The 20,259-nt window shown below is 37.2% G+C and overlaps 2 protein-coding genes and 1 long non-coding RNA gene across 3 annotated transcripts; 1 reads left to right on the top strand and 2 right to left on the bottom strand.

Moving 5' to 3' along the window:
* Positions 314–1,413, top strand: LOC110267130. The gene is made up of 3 exons (XR_002354478.1): positions 314–451; positions 537–643; positions 1,140–1,413. It is a non-coding gene; the product is annotated as an uncharacterized LOC110267130 (long non-coding RNA).
* LOC107614840 (F-box/kelch-repeat protein At3g23880-like) lies at positions 4,254–5,480 on the bottom strand. The gene has a single exon (XM_016316970.1). It carries the CDS (start codon positions 5,478–5,480, stop codon positions 4,254–4,256), a length of 1,227 nt encoding a protein of 408 aa, XP_016172456.1.
* Positions 8,032–8,925, bottom strand: LOC107614839 (F-box/kelch-repeat protein At3g23880-like). The gene has a single exon (XM_016316969.1). It carries the CDS (start codon positions 8,923–8,925, stop codon positions 8,032–8,034), a length of 894 nt encoding a protein of 297 aa, XP_016172455.1.

The following is a 20,259-nucleotide window of genomic DNA, read 5'->3' on the forward strand; positions in this document are numbered from 1 at the left end:
GTTTTTTTAAAGGTGGGTAAGATATTCTGTCTCTTATGGGCAAGATATTGAAGTCTAGGAAAACAGAAATCACTGACAAACTGAAATAAGAAATTAACAATGTATTGTCAAATCATGTCATCTGCGCTTATATTTTTTTTTCCTTTTTTATTTATATGAATGTTCATAAAGGTAAGCTTTTTCTTCTTGCAATTTCAATCTTATAAATGTAGCTATTTTTCATGAAAAATGAAAAGGAATATTTTCATTAGCAATTTTTTCAATTATTTTCAACCATAAATGGAAATTGGTGACTACTAACTAAAATATCTATGAATGTAAGCAAAAAGCCTCAATGCCAAGAGGTTAACTTGTATGTTTACTGTTATTATTCTATTTGTGATAGGTTGTCAACCGATATATTGATGAAGGTGTAGCAGAGCTTGTCCCTGGAGTTCTATTTATTGATGAGGTGACTTAGTTGTTGGATATATTACTTTCTTAATCTCTCATTTCTATTGCTTGTAGTTAATCTTTTTCTTAATAATTCTGAGCAGGTGCACATGCTAGATATGGAATGCTTTTCCTATTTGAATCGTGCTTTAGAGAGCTCGCTCTCTCCAATAGTAATTTTTGCCACAAACAGAGGGATATGCAATGTGAGGTACGAAACTAATGTTGCTTTTGAAGATTTTTTGAAATTAAATGAGCGAAATGCAAAAACTGTGACTCGATTTCATGTGTCATTACTGTAGTTGGCAGTGCTATAGTTCTTTATTTTATGAACAAGTGTTCCAAGTTCTTTACTTGATATTGAGTTTAATTGGTTGTCATATGACTTTGGTCGTGATTGAGGGGAAAAAATGATTATGTTTACATTATTAGATCAAAGAATTCATGCCAATTAAAATTACATTTGATTATGTTTACATTATTAGTGGGGGACTTATTATTGAAGTAAATGTCAAATTGGCATTCACATTATCGATGCTTAATTTGTAAATTACAAAAAACATTGTTGGTTTGAGTTTCTAAATTCTTATGTTCAAAAATAGTGTTATTTCAAAGAAATATATATAAAGGATTATGAATTTAGCTCCTCTAAATTTTAAATTTTCACTTAGAGGGTAAAGTGTAATCTCTCGTCATTTATTTTATAGGTGAGATCAAGAGAAAATATGAGAGAGAAACTATTTAAGGATGAGAGAGAAATTCAAAATTTAGAAGATCCAAATCCAAAGATTACAAGGACAATGGCTACAAGCGGTGTCCAGATAATTAAGGCATACAATTTTTTTTCTCGGTGATATGACTTATTGTTAATAATCTCGTTTAAACTCTCTATTTATTTGTTTCTTTATTTCTTTTAAGCTCCAGTTTGTCCATGGAAATTCTTGTGTTAATATTCATCAATAACAAATGACACCAGATTGGTATATCAGAAGTTCATATTATTTTTTTTAACACGTGAGAAAAAAATGCATCAATACGTCATTTTGAAATAACAGAAAGCATAAATTATACAGTAATAGTAAGTGCAAAGGGACACTTGTATTAGTTTTATCAAGATGAGTGTGCCATATGTGGCCATTCAGACTCCTCTAAATTAGTTCAACTAGTAAAAGATGTTTTAATTTCACAATAGCAGAAAATGAAAATTATTAAAATATGGAATTGTTTCATTTTTACTTCTTTTTCATAATAGTCAATACTTATCGTGTTAGCAGCCAATTAGGATTGTAAAGTATGTGTTGTAGTTAGAGAAATGTCACTCTACATCAGTAAATTTAGATGCTGTAAGCAGCAGGAGTAATGAAATGACTAATATAATTAACTTAAAATCTTTGAAAGATGTATTTGATTAAAAAAATATTTCAAAGACTATTTGAAGAACGGATAATTTTTTAGAAATAAATTTGATTATTTACTCTATTATTATTAAACATATTTAATAAATAAAAAGTATATTTGTGCCTATTAATATACTAATTTCAATAAGCGAAAACTGTTAATTATTGCTTACAGTGTATTTTAATACTAACTTGTTATGATGTCAAAAGTTCTATAAAGTTAAAAGAAAATATTTTTCAAGTAAATTGGGTGTACATTTATTCCCAGAAAAATATTATTATTCTCCCTTTTGACTAATAGCGAGTCTTAAACTTATTAATATGATGGAATTTGTTTTTCTATTAATATTTAATAGTAGATTACTAGATTTAGTTTGAGGTTTTTAAGAAATGTTTGTATTTATTATTAAGGTTTTTATTGGCCAATCTGCTGAACGAGTTCTGATGCTACTACAAATTTTTCATAAGAATTTTTAACTTGAAAATTCACATGTCTTTGACAAATATGGCTAATAGTTTCAATCTGTGTCACTGTTCTAAATCCTTCTTTGATTTGTGCATGTATTACGTCCCTAACATTTTGAATCAATCAACAAGATTCTAGAAAGAAAGAAAGATAATAACCATTACTAAGAAAAAAATTTGGTGAATGTTTTCTCGTGATAATTAGCTTTTTAGAATGGAAATTTTGAATTACAAGTGGTTTATAAGGTCTTTCATTAATAGCCAATAGAACACAAATGCAGCAAATACAATTTTTCAATCTAAGTGGACCAGCAGCTCAATGCAAAAGTGGTGCTTGTGCTCAATTTCTAATTTTTATTAGGAAGAATGAAATGAGGATAAGCGATTTCAATTAAGTTATCTGCTTAATGATTAACTTCAATTTTAATAAAGTCATGTTGGTTACTTTACTAGTTGTGATTACATTTTGTTTTGCCAATTCTAATATTATGTTCTAAAACTGATCACATAATAAATTATTTGAATTTGGTTGGCTTTTCTCCAAAAATTTGAAGAGTTCAGAACTTAAGAATTTTTTCATGTTTACTAATATACGAGCTAACAAAAACAGAGCGCTTGTTTTTCTTACCTAGGTTCAAAGTCCTTCAAAAATACAATTTTCAATGAGTCATTCAATCTATTTATTTGTGAATATAATTATATTGATTTGCTCTTAAAATTTGTTACTTATAATTCACTCATCTAATTTGCACTTCATACATAATTCAAATATTAATATAATTTGCAAATACAAATCAAACAAAAGCTCATAAGGATTTTTCAATTGCATGTCTCCGGTGTTCAATAATGTAATGGTTTTAGCACCATAGCTTCTTGCCAATTTTTTCAAGGAAATTTTGATTTAAAAGTAATATCTACGAGAATTACAAACCAAATACCAAAAGGATTATTCTGTGGCTGAAATCAGTTTGGATATTCCATTGAAGATGGCACTGTTTTTGCATCATTGACTGAGGAGTCAAGAGTTATGACTGATTAAGACATAACGCGTAAGCACATGTAATCTCCACAATTCATTTGTTTACCAAAGCCATCTCCACTCGTCAAAGCAAAGCCAACATTGAAGCAGTGTTTTGCTTTCTGTGCCATATTTCCCAAAGATACAGAAATCCTAAAGCAAGATTTGATTCATCTTTGGATGGCTAGTGACTTTATTTCTTCTCGGGCAAACTTGGACATAGAAGAGGTTGGTAACATGATTTGGAATGAATTATATAATAAATCATTCTTTCAAGATGTCAAGATCAATGATGAGTCAGGTAAAATTTATTTCAAAATGCATGGTCTAGTCCATGATCTTGCTCAATGAATTGCTGAGCAAGAATGTATGTTTCTAGAGAAATCAAACCTGATTGACTTGCCAAGAAACACACATCATATAGGTTTTGAGTGTGGTGGCCAAACTGAAACACCAATAGAAAAGGGAGCATGTGAGAAAATTGACTCCTTGAGGACATTATATCAGTTGAAATGGGATGGTTATTTTCAAAACAACTATGATTGGCTTCCAAGAAACAGTTCTCTTCGAGTTTTGTGTTACAGATTTTCCAAATTTCCTTCACTCAGCCACTTGAGATATCTTGGGCTTTGTGTTCTAGATATTAAGACCATTCCTGATTCTATTTACAGTTTGCATAAATTGGAAATCTTGAAACTAATGAATTGTGGGAAGCTTTATAGTCTGCCGAAAAACTTGACTCGCTTACAAAATCTCCGGCATCTTATCCTTGGTGGTTGTGATTCACTATGTCTAGACATTCACAAACTGTGTGAATTGAGAACATTAAGTGTATACATTGTGAAATCTGAGAAAGGGCATAGTTTGGCAGAGTTATGTCATTTGAATAATCACAAGAATCAGTTGACAAGAATGAAAGCATTTAGAAGAGAGATTGTACACTAAGGTTTGATCAACCAGATTTGGGATGAGCTACTTCGAAGACAACGATATGATGGTGAAACTAAGCTCTCATGATAAATATAGAACCACAATCCCATTGGGACATCTGCAGGAGTAGGTTTCAGTAGAGGAAATTCTAAACTGCCATCATCCAAGTTATACAAAACTATCTTTGAAGTTGATGCCACCGCCATAAGAAGAGTATTTCTCCGGATATATAATGGGTGTAACTCAGCACCAGTAAGCAGTGAGTGGTGACAGTGGATGGTGGCTAATCTAGTCCAAGATTGAGGCATTCCATATTCCTTCAGCAGCCACACAGACCACTGAGTTTTCTCATGGCTGCAACAAAATGCAAGGCAGTTCTTCAGCATACATAAGTGTGGAAAGACGAAGGATTTATTTTCCGGAGCCTTGAGGTTGAGAGGCAGAGAAAACTCACTACAAGTCTCCTTCACCAAGTCAAGGGAAAGAACCAAGCCATGCCAATGAATCCAATTAAGAGTGGCGGTGCCAGGCACAAATACCCCTTTACCATTACCAATTATCCTTTTAAACGCTGTATCTTGAATGATTCTCCTAGAAGGGTTTGGACAAAATGTATAAATTCTGGTTTCAATTCTAAGCGGTTCCTGTTCTAAAACCGCAACAAACTTGTACTCGTCATTCACATGATCATATCCAAAGCCGCAAACTCCTATGATACCCCGAATTTCCAGCGGTTGGGATGTCAATCCAGTACAGGGATTCCATAGCATGATTAAGTTATCCATGACAGTAATGTCTTGCAAGCACAACAATCCGTTGCAAGAGCCAATAATTTCGTGGCTACTTTTTCCCGCGAAGCGAACAACTTCAGTAGGTTGGGAAGGGTTCTCGAACAAGCACCGTGTGGAGAAATCTCCGAATTTTTTGTATCTGTAGAACCAACAACCATGATAAACAACTCGTGGATGGCTAAGACTTGGATCAGCGGCGATTAAACGAACATGGTCGTTGGCGAATTGGGAGCTGGAAATTAAAGTTCTCCATGAACTGCACACACTCTGAAACCTAAGCAGCGACCTCGCCGGAAGCCTCAGCAATATTTCTCTGATGAGTTCATCCGGAAGGACTGAAAGCGGCCCCAATGAGGTTCCCGTTGAAGGCAGCAGCCGTTTCAGGCCGTTTCTGGTGACTCTTAAACGCTTCCTGTTCCTCTTCTCATAATCCCTAGGCTGCGTCATAACTGCTTGAAGGGGAGATTAACGCTATTTGGATTTCGGCGGAGGTTGGTGGAGAATGGCGATGGCGGCGATGGCGAAAACGTTGCCTCACGAACTTGGCAGCTCGGCGCTATTTATTTCTTCCAGTTCCTTTCCCGCGATATAACGCCAACGCCTGTGTTTTGAGTTTTGAAAAAAAGAATGAAATAAAATAGAGATTCAAAAATATATCTTATTATCTTTTTAATATCTGAAACAAAAATCTATCTATTTGAGAATCAAATTTTAAAATTGGTTGTTTGTGCTCTATATGAATTTTGAATTCCAAATTATGCATCCACTTTTTTTTAAGACGACTTTAAAATTTATACAATGAACTTAATTTGTATTATTAAATGTTTATTGGATGTTGTTAAGTTGATATAAAAAGATCTTATTTTTTTACTTTTTAGTATGTTTAATAAATTTTTAGTGTTTGTTTGTACGTTATTAAATCGATAAAAAATCTTTTTTCAATAAAAAAGATTTTTTTTTATTTTTTAGTGTGTTTAGTAAATCTTTAATAATTAAAATAAAAGTACTAAAAATAANCACTTAAATAAATCCTAAATTTTTTAGTAGATCAAAATCAAATTTAGTGGCTATTTCTTTTTTCACATCCCACGTTCTTAGTACTTATAGTAATTAATAATTAGTCACCAAAAAAATATAGTAATTAATAATTATCTTTTCTCCCCGCATTGTTTTTGTCATCTCCCAATAGTAGCTGAAAATTATAAATAATTATGAGGAGTGCTAGAGGCAGCATAATTTGTGATACGTAGCCATCAATTAGCCATCATATATGTTTTTAATGGTGGGAGATGACATCCAATGGTATAGGATTACTCATTTGATGGTTAATTGCTGACCAACTTTTAATAAAACTGCTGGCCCTCTAGACTTTCTCAATAATTATTTACGAGGAGTGCTAATATATATATATACTAGAAATTCTAGAGGACTAATATTGGTCCAAAAAAGAAAAAAAAGTGAGAGTTGGGCAAAAACATGACAAACACGAGGGTTGGTCAATAAATAGAATCAAGTGGAGTTAGTCAACAGTCAATTCACTCATCTTTTTAAGTAAGTATTGAGAGTTTGAATTTCAATTTGCATGGAACAACTACAAGGGATATCAAGATAATTAAGAATATGAAAGTTTTTTTCTCCGTGACATGGTTTATGGTTTTGTTTGTTAAAATCTCGTTTAAACTCTTCCATTTCTTTTAAGCTCCAATTCTTTAATACTCATAACAGATAACTTATGTCACCAGGTTGGTACCTCAAGTTTATATCATTTCTTTGACCTAAGACGAAAAAAAATGTATCAATAGCAGAAGTGGATTTAATTTTGATTTTAATAGGGTCTACAACTACTTTTTTTCTTTGTGACATGGCTTATCGTTTTGCCTGTTAAAACCTCGTTTAAACTCTTCCATTTGTTTTAAGCTCCAATTCTTTAATACTCAATTACTCATCATTCATCAATAACAGATGACTTTTGTCACCAAGTTGGTAACTCAGAAGTTCATATCATATTATTTCTTTGACCAAGAGAGAAAAAAATGTATCCATACATCATTTTTCCCACTACCTAGTAGGCAAGTACCTAGTATGTTGATCACTGAAAGCTGGTAATCATTTATTTATCACAAGAAATAAAAAATAAAAAATAAAAATGTATTAATTTTGATTTTTGTTTAGTCATAAAAGAATAATTCATGACCTTGAATCCATAATTTGAAGATCCTAATACTATGGTACGGATCATTCATACACCAATTATCAGCATATTTCCTCTGGTTCAACTGGTAAAGCATCCAGTTTTGGATCCAAAAACAACAAAATTAAAAGGAAATGGTAGGCATTAAATTACATATTCCATTGTCTCCCCTTAATTTTACCCTAAAATAATAGGTTTGTATCTAAGATCAAAGCTTCATCATGCATAAATTATACTTTTAAGTGCAAAGGGACACTAGTAAATGATGGTCATTCCTACAAATTCAGCCTGGGCATGTAAATATTAAATGGGCAATAGTCATAACAGGTAGTATAGTTTTGTAAAAAACTAGATAAATAAATCACTAAACTAGAAAAGCAAGAACAGATGAACTCTCAAAACTCAAAAGGAATGCATAAGGAGTTGAAAACAATCAGACCATTTAGAAGAGAGCTTCTACACTAGTCTTTGATCAACCGGATTCGGGATGAGCTACCTCGAAGGCCACCAAACGACGGTGAAACTAAGCTTTCATGATAAATATGGAACTCCAATCCCTTTGAGAGAGACAAAGTAGCAGTAGTAGGTTTCAATACAGGAAATTCAAAGCTTTCATTATCCAAGTTATACAGAACTCTTTCTTTAGATGATGCAACCGTCACAAGAACATTATTTCCCCAGATATACAATGGGCATAAATGATCACCAGCTAGACGCTGGTGGCAGGGGATGGTAACCAATTTAGTCCAAGATTGAGGCACTCCATACTCCTCCATTAGCCACACAGACCAATGAGTTTTCTCATGCTTAAAACAAACTGCAAGGCAGTTCCTCAGCACAGAAGAAGAAGGTTTTATTATCTGGATCCTTAGGGGGCAGAGAAAACTCACTAAAAGTCTCATTCACCAAGTCAAGGGAAAGAACCATGAAATCCCGAGCGCCATGCTGACGAATCCAGTTAAGAGTGGCAGTGCCAGGCACAAATACGCCTTTACCATCACCATATATGCTACGAAACGGGATATCTTGAATTTTTCTCATGGAATGGTTCCGGCAAAATGTATAAATTATGGTGGCAGATGTATGAGGTTTTGTCTGTTTCTGATATACAGTGGTAACAAGTTTGTACTCGTCATTCACATGATCGTGGCCGAAGCCGGAAATCCACATGAAACCCCAAATTTTCAGCGATTGGGATGTTAATCCAGTACAGGGATTCCACAACTTGACATGGTTGTTGAGGGTGTCAACACCCTCATGCAAGCACAGCAATCCATTGCAAGATCCAAGAATTCTGTGACTACGTCTCTCCTCGAAGAGAACGACTTCTGTAGATTTGGAAGGATTCTCAAACAAGGATCGTAAGGAGAAATCTCCGAATGTGTTGTGTTTGTATTTCCAACTATGATGATAAGCAACTCGTGGCCCACTCAAACTTGGATCCGCGGCGATTGAACGTTGAACATGTTCTTTCGCAAAATTGGAGGTGGAAATTAGGGTTCTCCATGAACGGCACACACCCCGTAAACGGAGAAGTAACTTTGCCGGAAGTCTCAGCAAGATTTCCGTGAGGAGTTCATCCGGAAGGACTGACGGCGGCTGCGATGGCGTTACCGTCGAAGACAGCAGCCGTTTCGGGGCGTTTATGGTGACTCTCAAAGGATTCCTATTCATCTCGTCATAATCATGAGGCTGCTCCATAACAACTTGAAGGGAGAGTGTTACTGCTCGAGTTTGCGGCGGTGGTGGGGGAGGAGGGCTGCGCCGATGGGACGACGGCACTCTCGCGGATGAGGAGAATAACGGGATTATATAGATGGGTGGATTGTTTTACTAATCCTTATAATTTAAAATGGTACTTAATACTGATTATTTCATTTTTGAATAACATAGCCCACGACCCACGTAACATATTTATGAATATATTTTTTTATTTGTTTTATTTGATTCATTTAAATATATTAATTAATTAATTGATTGATTTAATTAAAATAAATATTAAATGATTTAATATTTAATTCGACTATATTTTTCATTCTGTAATATTTTTTCTCTTTTGATACATTATTTTTAGGGCAAAACACTAAAATGCGCCAAGGGCAGGTGAAATTTACCCAAATCAGCCAAACGAAATTCTGATACATCAATCCACCAAAGGACAAAATAATGTAATTCGAATCAATACAATTCGAATTACAATCCCACATAATTCGAATTGATATATTTCGAATTATAACCAACCATTATTCGAATGTAGTTCGAATCAATAAGCATCGAATTAAGGATGCATGGTTCGAATTAAATCAATTCGAATTAGTAGGTAGACGTTATTTTTAGGAAGTTCGAATCGAATTGATTCGAATTACGTACAAATCGCAACAAGTTGTAATTCGAAACGAGTTGATTCGAATTACTCGCATTTCGCAACAAAAGGTAATTCGAGACTAGTTGATTCGAATTACAAGTGAATGCCCTATATAAGGAGTTCGAACCTAGTTCATTCAAATCAGTTTTTCAATCTCATACCCCACAAAATCCCAGAGAAAACGACCCAAAACCGGCCCGAGAAAGTTTGGAGCGGCAAACTTAGGCGATGGGGGACGATCCGGGAAGGCTGTATCGACTGGATGGAGTCGCTCATATAGCCGGGGTGATCAACGACGAGGTTAGTGGTTTATGATGGTGGTTTATTATATTTGTATATGTTAGTGGTTTATGAAAGCGGTATTTCAAGTGGTTTATGATAGCGGTTTTAAATGCGGTTTTATTGGCGGTTTATGTCAGTGGTTTGGGTTAGTTGTAGTGCATGCGGTTTATGTAAGTGGATTTGCCCATGATTTTTGTAAGTGGATTTGTCCGTGGTTTAATGAGTGGTTTGATGATTGGTTTTGCCCGTAGTTTTCGTAAGTGGATTTGCATGTGGTTTATTTTTCTAATTTTTTGGATGCGGTTTGAGTATGCGGATTTGCTTAGGGTTTTGCTAGCAGTTTAGTAGAGTTTGCTTTTGCATGTGGAATTTAGTGGTATTTTTCTAATTTGTTACTTGTTAGCGTCGTGAATTTTATCCGTTAGTGGTATTGTAAATCGTTCTAATTATGCGATCCATGTAATGCGCAGCCCCGGCGTTGCATATCGAGCATGCGGCGGCAGCAGGGGATGCGACTTGATGAGAGGTACGTTCCGTACTTGCAGATGGCCGGACTATACCATCTTGCGAGACTGAACGACATATGGTTCCGATTGGACGAGCCCCTTGTCAGTGCATTCGTAGAGCGGTGGCGTCCGGAGACGCACACGTTTCACATGCCGTTCGGCGAGTGCACCATCACACTTCAGGACGTCGCGTACCAGTTGGGATTGCTAGTAGACGGACATTACGTCAGTGGTTGCCTGACAGACTTTCACGTATACATAGAGGGTGGCAGGCCAGCTTGGCAGTGGTTCCATGAGTTGCTTGGTGTGTTACCTCCCGCGAACCAAATACAAAAGTTCGCAGTGAACTGTACCTGGTTCCAGGAGACTTTTGCAGAGTGCCCCGAGGGGGCAGATGAGGAGACGGTCAGGCGCTTTGCCCGTGCCTATATCATGATGTTGTTGGGCACCCAGCTGTTTTCCGACAAGTCCGGCAATCGTATTCACATCAAATGGTTATTGTTTGTGGCTAGGCTTGAGGAGATGGGTGGCTATAGCTGGGGGTCGGCGGCACTAGCATGGTTGTACCGGTGCATGTGCCGAGTGGCCAACAGACATGTAGTGAAGTTAGCTGGGCCGTTACAGTTACTTCAGTCTTTGATCTTTTGGCGTTTTTCTGGTTTTAGGCCTGCTGGGTATGATGCCTTTAGCTGGCCCCTTGCCTCGAGGTACCACTATCGTATTGAACTATTTTTCTTTATTTTATTTATTGTCAATTTCTCATGCAATTTTATGCCTTTTAGAATCACTCATTTAATGCAGTAGCATCTTTAATTTCTTATGCAGGTGGTCAGGTTACAATCCTGAGATTAGCGAGAAGGGACCTCGGGTGCAGATGGCTCGATTGAAGATCGACTTGTTACAGGCTCGGGATGTAAGTACGCTAATCTCATATGTATAGTTAATGCTTCTTTCAGTTTATACGGTTTAACGAATTCGTCAAATGGATTTGATTTGCTTTTTTCAGTTTATATGGATGCCCTATAGCACACCCGATGTCCTCCAGGTGGTTCATCCGGAGGTCTTGGAGCCTAGGCATACGATGTTATGGCGGTGTGTGACGTCCCTGATATATTTTGCGGTGGTTGAGTGGCATCAGGTTGATAGAGTGTGGCCGCAGTTCGGCGGCGTACAGCCTCCCCTGCATCCCGCCCTGAACATCGACTTCTTGATGTCAAAGGACGGGAGAGGTGGTGACCGTTGGTTCCCGTCCCATTTACAGCACTGGCACTTTTATTGGGAGACACGTGCGGAGCACGTGTTGCGGTTCGATGTTGTTGCTGACCCGGGACCTTCACATGAGTTATTGGTTTGGTGGCATCAGCATGGAAAGAGGTTCTTGTCACCTGAGATGTACTTGGGGGATCCGAGAGGTATTCCTATTCCGGTTGAGGCGACGCAGAGGGGTGCCGGCCGAGTTCCAGATATGGACCGAGTTGACGACGTTCCTGACAAGCATCGGGTTGAGAGGAGAGCTCGAGTCGGGACACGTCGTAGCCATCGTGAGTGGAGATGGCTGGACCAGGCTATGGAGGAGGGTGAGGAAGCCGGGAGGGGCGGTGGTCGACGACGAGGGCGTGGAGGCAGGAGGAGGGGGGCTGCTCCTGGGCAGGATATGCCTGATCGTGGTGATCATGCCGATGGAGGGGGGGCTGCAGTGGGTGGTGTTAGGCCCTCTCATGGTGGACTAGGTGGATAGTGGTATGGATCCGATATGGGAGATCCATCGAGCCATGCTGACACCGGGCTGGGAGAGGGTCCTCTCGGAGATTACTTCGTTGGTGTTCCGACTGATGACCAGCCACATCAGGAGAATACGCCATGGGTGATTCCCGGATCCATGTTTTCAAAGTTTCTTGCCGGTGATGGGATTGACGTGGATTTTGGTGGATCACATTTCCTAGATGATATCACCACCATCATGCAGGAGGATGAGGCATCCCGTCGACGGGGACAGACGTCGGGGACACAGACAGCGTTAGATGTCGATCTGAATGAGCCTCCCTCTGTGGGCCCAGTTCAGCCTTTCGCCTTGGGTGGGACCCCAGCATCCGCACATACTGGTGCGTCACATTCAGTCGCCAGACCATCCTCGTTCAGACCCATACATGTCCAGTCTAGGGTGCCTGCCCAGCCACCCCCGGAGGACGAGGAGGACGAGATCGAGGATGAGGAGCCCCTTATCCGGCGAGGTCACCGGACACGAGTTCCACGCCGTTGTGGCACGGGGTCGCACCTCTTTAGATGATTTGTGTATCGTGGTATATGTTATTTCCTGATCTTTGTTGTATGTTATATCGTTTTGTTATCGGTGTTGTATTTTAATTTGTTAGTCCATCAGATGTTATGTATTTTATTTCCTGATCTTATGTATTTTAATTTGTATTTTAATTTGGTATATGTTATTTCCTGATCTTATGTATTTTATTTCCATAATAGTTAACACATTTAACATACATGTCTTCTACGAGACGGATATTTCAACACTGAAAACTTACTATTTAGCAAACAAAGTACATCTTTTTTCTAGAAAACAAGTACAGATGGTCAAACTAATACAAAATAGAACACAAATCCAGACATAACTATTCATTTCACCCTGCATGACTGGTTCCTCCGGCTTGTGGCCAACTCCGGCGAGTGTGTCCGGGTTGCCTACAGAGGCCACATCTCTTGGGCTGGTTCGGATCTGCCTCATCCATATTGGTCCGTATCCGAGTGGACCGCGGACGACCCTCCCTTGCACGCCTCATATTCGGGTCCGGTATAACGGTTGGCCCGTCATAAGGTGGCCAGAAACCCTCCGGGATGGGAGGTGTGAATCACATCCGATATACACTGAAAATCGAACTAAGTCGATAAACCTGGTGGACGTATGGCTGCCAAGTAACACGTGAGTAGGCACAGCATGCCAATGCGTGCGGACATGGAAAATGAAGTGCCTAGAAGTAGCCACAATCACATGTCTGCGAAGCTAGTGAGACCCTGTAGCTACCCAGTGAGAACGAACCAGTCGGAGTCGTCTCTGCCACGGTGTACTCCGAGTTATCCCTGTCATATACAGTCACCGTGAAGCACCTAGCCGTCTTCAGATTGGCCGCGATACACTTTACCAGGTATTGACTGAATTGTTGTCCGATACCTAGCTGGGCCTCGGCCTCCCTCCCCTTGCGGACAAATAGTTCAACCAACCTGCCGTATGTGGCCTTCACCAGCGAGCACACAGGGAGGTTCCTCACACCCTTAAGGATTGAGTTCACACACTCAGAGATATTGGTTGTCATGTGCCCGAATCTGCGCCCCTTATCACAATACTGTGTCCACAACGAATACTCAATCCTGTTCGCCCAGTCACACATGGCCGGATTCTCAGACCGCAGAATGTCAAACCAGTAATCAAACTCCACTTCGGTCTTCGCATATGCGGCATTCACAAGAAGCCTCTGAGCGTCTTTGCCCTTGAAGGTGAGGGCGAAATTTGCTGCTACGTGTCGAATGCAGAATGCCCGGTATGCAGCTGGAGGTAGCCATCCCCCATCAGGAGCCTCAAGCGCGGCCTTGATGCCGTTATGGCTGTCCGAAATAACTAGAAGACCTGGCTACGGTGTGACGTGCTGACGGAGGTGAGAGAGAAAGAAGGACCACGAATCAGCATTCTCACCCTCAACTAGTGCAAATGCCACAGGGAGTATGTTGGAGTTCCCGTCCTGTGCAATTGCGACTAGCAACGTTCTGCCATACTTACCATATATATGGGTGCCGTCAATACTCACCAACGGCTTGCAATGACGGAATGTCTCAATACAAGGTGGGAACGTCCAGAACAACCTATGAAAATAAGCATGAGACTCGTCCAACTGGCCCCCAACTCGAACTGGGCATGTCCGAAGGACTGCTACTGAACCAGGCATGGTCTCCTAACACCCACCTAGGGGGCTTGTTGTACGACTCATCCCAGTCACCATAGATGATGGCAACAGCCTTCTGCTTCGCCATCCAGACCCTCCTGTACGTCGGCCTGAATCCAAAATTTGCGGCCGTGGCATTTATGAGCACCTTGATGTTGACGGATGCATCAGCCCTCACCATTGGCATAATGAATGTCGCTATCACATGATAATCCAAACTCCTATGGTCGCTGGAGATAGAGGTGGCGAGACACGTATGCGGTCCGTTGTACCGTTTCACTTCCCAGATGCCCTTGCGCTGCCGAAGACTCAACCGAATCAACCATGTGCACCCATTCCCAAACTCAGAACACTTTTCCACATACCGGCGATAGTCAGACTCAACCACCATGTACTGTACCCCTCGGCGGATGCTGTAAGTCTTCACACTCAACAGGGCCTCATCTTTATCCTGAAACTGTTGACCAACCTGGAACTCTGTCATACCAGCAGACCCATCCACATCTCTAGCGCCAAAGCCAGCAGCCTGCCCAGGAAGCCCGTTCTGCCCCATGGCATCCAGGTCCAATGATGAAAAATGGGATGGGTACTGCTGTGTGCCAGAACTAGATCCACCTGCAGCCCCTCTCGAGTCACTCGCTGCGAGATCATCGCCACTATCGTCAGCAATCAGATCCGGCTCAACATCATCGTCATCTGGATCATCAAACAATCCGTCTCCAACACCAGCTGGTGTAGCACAATGTACTGAGGTCGGAAGATGTTCCCCTGTACCAACCTCGTCGCCGATATTGCCACTGAGATCAACAGCGAACGAAGGGGAGGCGACAGGCTGGGTCGGTGGCTCGTACACAGGGACGGAGGAAGAAGCAATGGCAGGTCTCGAGCTAGAACTAGCCACCGTGGCTAAAGTGTTCGTGTTCCGGTTCGAACCCCCCGAGCTGGATACCACATCAACCAACTTTGCCAACAGCTCTGGTGTCCTCACCTCGGGAAACTGCCGGCGACAATGATACATGACCTGCAAGTCCTCATCACTTCCGATCGTGAAACAGTCATACTTCACGGTATCTTGGAGGACCGTCGTTGGAATGCGATAGAAAAACTTCTTAACCATTTTCAGACCCTCCAGACCAAGTTTCAGCAGTACAGAGCTAACAAGGTCATCATAGCTCGTCGTTGACCTCACGATAATACAGAGAGGATCCTTATCGGTGAACTTCACACCAGATCGAGTTTTTCTCTTAATCGATCCTCTGTGGTGAACCAGCACTAGAAAACTATCCTCACTAGCCATCTTACCCCTCTATTGAGAGCAACTCACGTACACATCGTATATATAGAGCTTTCCTTCTTAGTAATTCGAATCAAGTTCATTCGCACTATATATATATATAATTCGAATCATATCAATTCGAATTACTCTTGCTTAGAAAACAATAGTAATTCGAAACTACTTGATTCGAACTTCCTCTTTATGCAGCTGATGCTAGTAATTCGAATTGACTAAATTCGAACTACTCTAACTTAAATCGATGCATATTGATTCGAATTACTTAGGCACGTTACTTGGGAATAATTCGAATTATATCAATTCGAATTACATTGATATCTAATTCAAAATGTATTGATTCGAATTACATTAATTTATCCTTTGGTGGATTGATGTATCAGAATTGGTAATTTTCAACCCAACTTGGCACATATACGTTTTTTGCCCTTTTTTTTAACACATTTTCCAAACACACCTTAAATATCTTTGTCTGTTAAGGTGCCACACCAAAGAGTTTAGCTTTGGTTTTGACATGACTGCTCATATAAGAGTTAGGATAGGCTTGAATCACAAATCACGCTACACAGTGGGCACAGAGCGAATTATTCTTTCGTCATTTACTAAGAATACCGTACACACATTGCTTAGAGTAGTCTATCCCAATTTTTTAAAGAGCCTCTCCATGTAAGTAAAATTCTTGTTTTATGTGTTACAGTTTGTCTGTTTTTTCAATATCTAAATTCAATTCCCTAATTAGTTTACTTTTTAGCAGAACTAAACTAGTCAAAATACTTTTTCATTCTTTGATTTTGTTATTGCTTGAATAATCTCTTTTGGCCTATTATTTCACCTCTGCTAATAGGGATTTTTTTTGTTATAAAAAAATTATTTTAAAGTAATTAAATTGAGTAATACAGTGATTTATGATATAGGTTTTTTATACTATTAAAAATTTCAAATTCTTTGTTATTATACTCTTAATATGATATTAGCTAAATTCTTATGATATTGCACAGATAAATAAGTGCACACACAGTCATAAACGAACATCTTATGTATGTAAGATATGTGCTTGTACAGTTGTACTTGGAGCCCCTTCTCAATTAAATTCCTGTTTCATTCAGTTGGTTTACATTTTGCACTAATTAGATACAACAGAACTTCACTTTACACAGGAAAGTTGTGATTTTGTCTTCATTTCACGTACAATTGCAGCCTATTGATATACAATATGTTAAATTTCAAAGCAAAAAAATTTTCAGATGATTGGCCAGTTCTCTAAATCTTGAACATAGTGTTTTAGTTTCAAAACGGTGCACAATGTTGATGTTATGAGAGAAGCATTGAAGTTCAACTTCTAATTATTGTAGAAAGTCAGAGTGAGACATTTTATGTCACAAATAACGTGTACAACCATGAACAAATGAATATCTTTGTCATTTGAAGTCCTACATCGGAGATATTACCTATGTTTTGGATAAGAGGACCAATATAAAATCCACTAAATACATCCATCTTAGAGCACGCAGCCACGCATTGTGCACAGAGCGAACTATTCTTTCGCCTTTTACTAAAGAATACCGTGTGCACGTTGCATAAAGTGGCATACGCCAATTTTTAGAGGGTCTTTTCCTTTGTTAGGAAATTGATCCACAATTAAGTTTAATTCTTATTACTTTTGTTATTGTTTTTGTTAGTAAGTTTTTATGAGGTAAATGCTACATATAATTCTTGTTACTTTTGTTATTGTTTTTGTTAGTAAGTTTTTAGGGTAAAAAATCACATATATGCCAAGGGGAGATTGATATTACGCAAATCAGCCAAACAAAAATCTCATTATTACTCCCTTGATAACAAAAATCTCATTATTACACAAAAATCTCATTATTACTCCCTTGATATTACGCAAATCAGCCAAACAAAAATCTCATTATTACTCCCTTTTCGTAATAAATTCTAATAATTTTTTTTAATGAATTTATTTAAATTATACTACAAAAAATATTTTATTGTATGCAAAATAATTTAAAAAAATATTTTTTAAGCTATTTTTTTAAAATTATTTTGCATAGAATAAAATATTTTTTGTAGTATAATTTAAATAAATTCATTAAAAAAATTTATTAAAAAATATTTATGAACTATTAAAAATGGACAAAAGTGTATTGTATGGAATTTGAATTGATAACTCATTAATATTTTAAAGAAGTCTCGTAATTAAATATTTTGTTAGTTTTTTTTTAATACATGAAATAAAATATATATTTTTTAATTGTTTTGTATGGAATAAAATATTTTCTTTAATTTCTAAATTATTATTGACTATGTAGAGTACTTTATTTAGTACATGCATGTATTTACCTAAGTCATTAGAACATTACAAATTTTTATAGTACTCCTAACATTTTTTAAGCCATTTTTTTTAAAATTGTTTTGCATAGAATAAAATATTTTTTGTAGTATAATTTAAATAAATTCATTAAAAAAATTTATTAAAAAATATTTATGAACTATTAAAAATGGACAAAAGTGTATTGTATGGAATTTGAATTGATAACTCATTAATATTTTAAAGAAGTCTCGTAATTAAATATTTTGTTAGTTTTTTTTTAATACATGAAATAAAATATATATTTTTTAATTTTTTAATTATTTTTTTAATAAATTATTAAATTTTTTAATAAATCAGGGTGTAATTCGAATCACCCTAATTCGAATTACTGTATGTGTAATTCGAATCAGGTTAATTCGAATTAGTGTGTGTGCATGTGTGTATAATTCGAATTATATGTAAATGGAGTCGAATTGAGTAGATTCGAACTATATAAAAATGGCTATTGGTAGATTCATGAAGCAGTTTTTCATTTGACTTATTTGTGTAAATTTTTTCTTCTCTTAGTTTAATATAGTGATTTGCCCTTATTTTTACTTATAAAATTTTTTTATAAGCTATAAAATATTATTATTTATTATTGTACTCTATCTCCACAAAATTATAAACTAGTGTTATTACCGTCTTCAAATGATCAAAATATTCCACTATTAATATTAACCTATTCAAGTTTAGAATTTCGGGAGGCTAAACTACACAAGGAATACAAGAGACGAATGGCAGATTAGGCTTATCTCTCTTAAATGATATAAGCATCGAAGTGAGGTGCAATGGTTTATTTAGATCCAGAGCTTTTAAGTCCTTGCAATTAGCAATGGTTTATTTAGATCCAGAACTTTTAAGTCCTTGCAATTACTTCACTGCCACTATCCAGCCACCCAAAAAAGGTATCCAGGGACAATAGAATCTCAAGGATCCAAGTTACAAAGCAAAAGGAAATGCTTGCCTTTGCAACACTGCTTGATGGTTCTCCCTCACTGGCACTGCAATTACATGGCCTATATAGCAGCAATAATTCATCAATTTCCATGACTCAAGGAATGAAGGTTAGCAGCAAGAGAGTACATTACATGGCAAGACAACCTTGGTACCGAAGCAACAACCAAAGTTCATATAAAGCAAAGAAAAGAAAAGAAATGAACCTGCTTTTTTCTTGTGTAAAAAGAACTTGAATTAATAACCTTCAACCTCTACAAAAACTTAGTAACCAATTATCAAAGACTCAAAACAGTATCAAATCCGTTCCACAAAATCAAAATTAATATCACAACACCAACAAACAAGAAGAATCAGAATAATGACATCAAAAAATAAAAAATAACCTAGACTAATTAATTTTAACATATCAATTTCAAGTCATTTACAACTACAAAGAACTATCAAAAGCCTGAAATAAACTCACTCTTAGGCAATAACTTAGCACATACTAATAACATCCACAAGTTTATACTTTAAACTGTATCAGCAGAGTAATGAGATAGTTTTTCTAATGAACAATAATCAACATATTTCCCTTATGATACAAGTATTTGTTTAGGACCTTATTTTTCTGAACAAGAAAAATGTTCCTGCCAAAAAAAAAAAGCCTTGGCGGCCATAGAATAAAATGCTAAAAACAAGTAATTTATTTTTATTTTTCAAAGAAAGTAAACTAAATCATTCAAACAATTACTTCATTTGCCGTAAAAAAAACCAACTTGAACAAAAATAAATCAGAGTCAGAATAAGAAAAATCAAATGCACAAAATGGATGAAAGATAGTAGTAAAAGTAAAGAAAGTGGACTCAGAAAGTGTTAGAATCACCAATTCACCATTATATGTGCTCTTTCTGAGTTGAAGTCCAAGTAGTAGCATTTAGTGTTATGTCAAACTTATTAAATGGCTTTCAAGTTGTAGCTTCTTAAAAGGTTCAGAGATTTCACTCATATTCCCTTACAATTTTGCTAACTTCCCTAACTTTCCCTTACAATTTTCATCAACAAGTAGCACAAATCTTAAAATGCTAATAATTATTACCTGTTCCAAAGTTGGTCTTGACTCAATCTGGCTCCCGTTGCTAAGAATATAGACAAACAAGGATAACCACTCTAGCCTAAATTTTTGTAATCTGCCAAATTCAGTTTATCAAACAAATCAGATACCTCAACATATTTTCATAGGAATGAAATCTTAATAATATATTCTCCAAATCTTTCACAGCCATCATTGCTTTTTTAATTAGCTTTTGATATATATATTACGAATAGACAATAACAACTACTATCAAAGT

This window comes from Arachis ipaensis, chromosome B09, assembly GCF_000816755.2.
Source record: "Arachis ipaensis cultivar K30076 chromosome B09, Araip1.1, whole genome shotgun sequence".
Taxonomy (NCBI): Eukaryota; Viridiplantae; Streptophyta; class Magnoliopsida; order Fabales; family Fabaceae; genus Arachis; species Arachis ipaensis.

Bases quoted from the DNA above. Each gene is read 5' to 3' on its own strand.
- LOC107614840 (XM_016316970.1), bottom strand. From the start codon at position 5,480: ATGACGCAGCCTAGGGATTATGAGAAGAGGAACAGGAAGCGTTTAAGA.
- LOC107614839 (XM_016316969.1), bottom strand. From the start codon at position 8,925: ATGGAGCAGCCTCATGATTATGACGAGATGAATAGGAATCCTTTGAGA.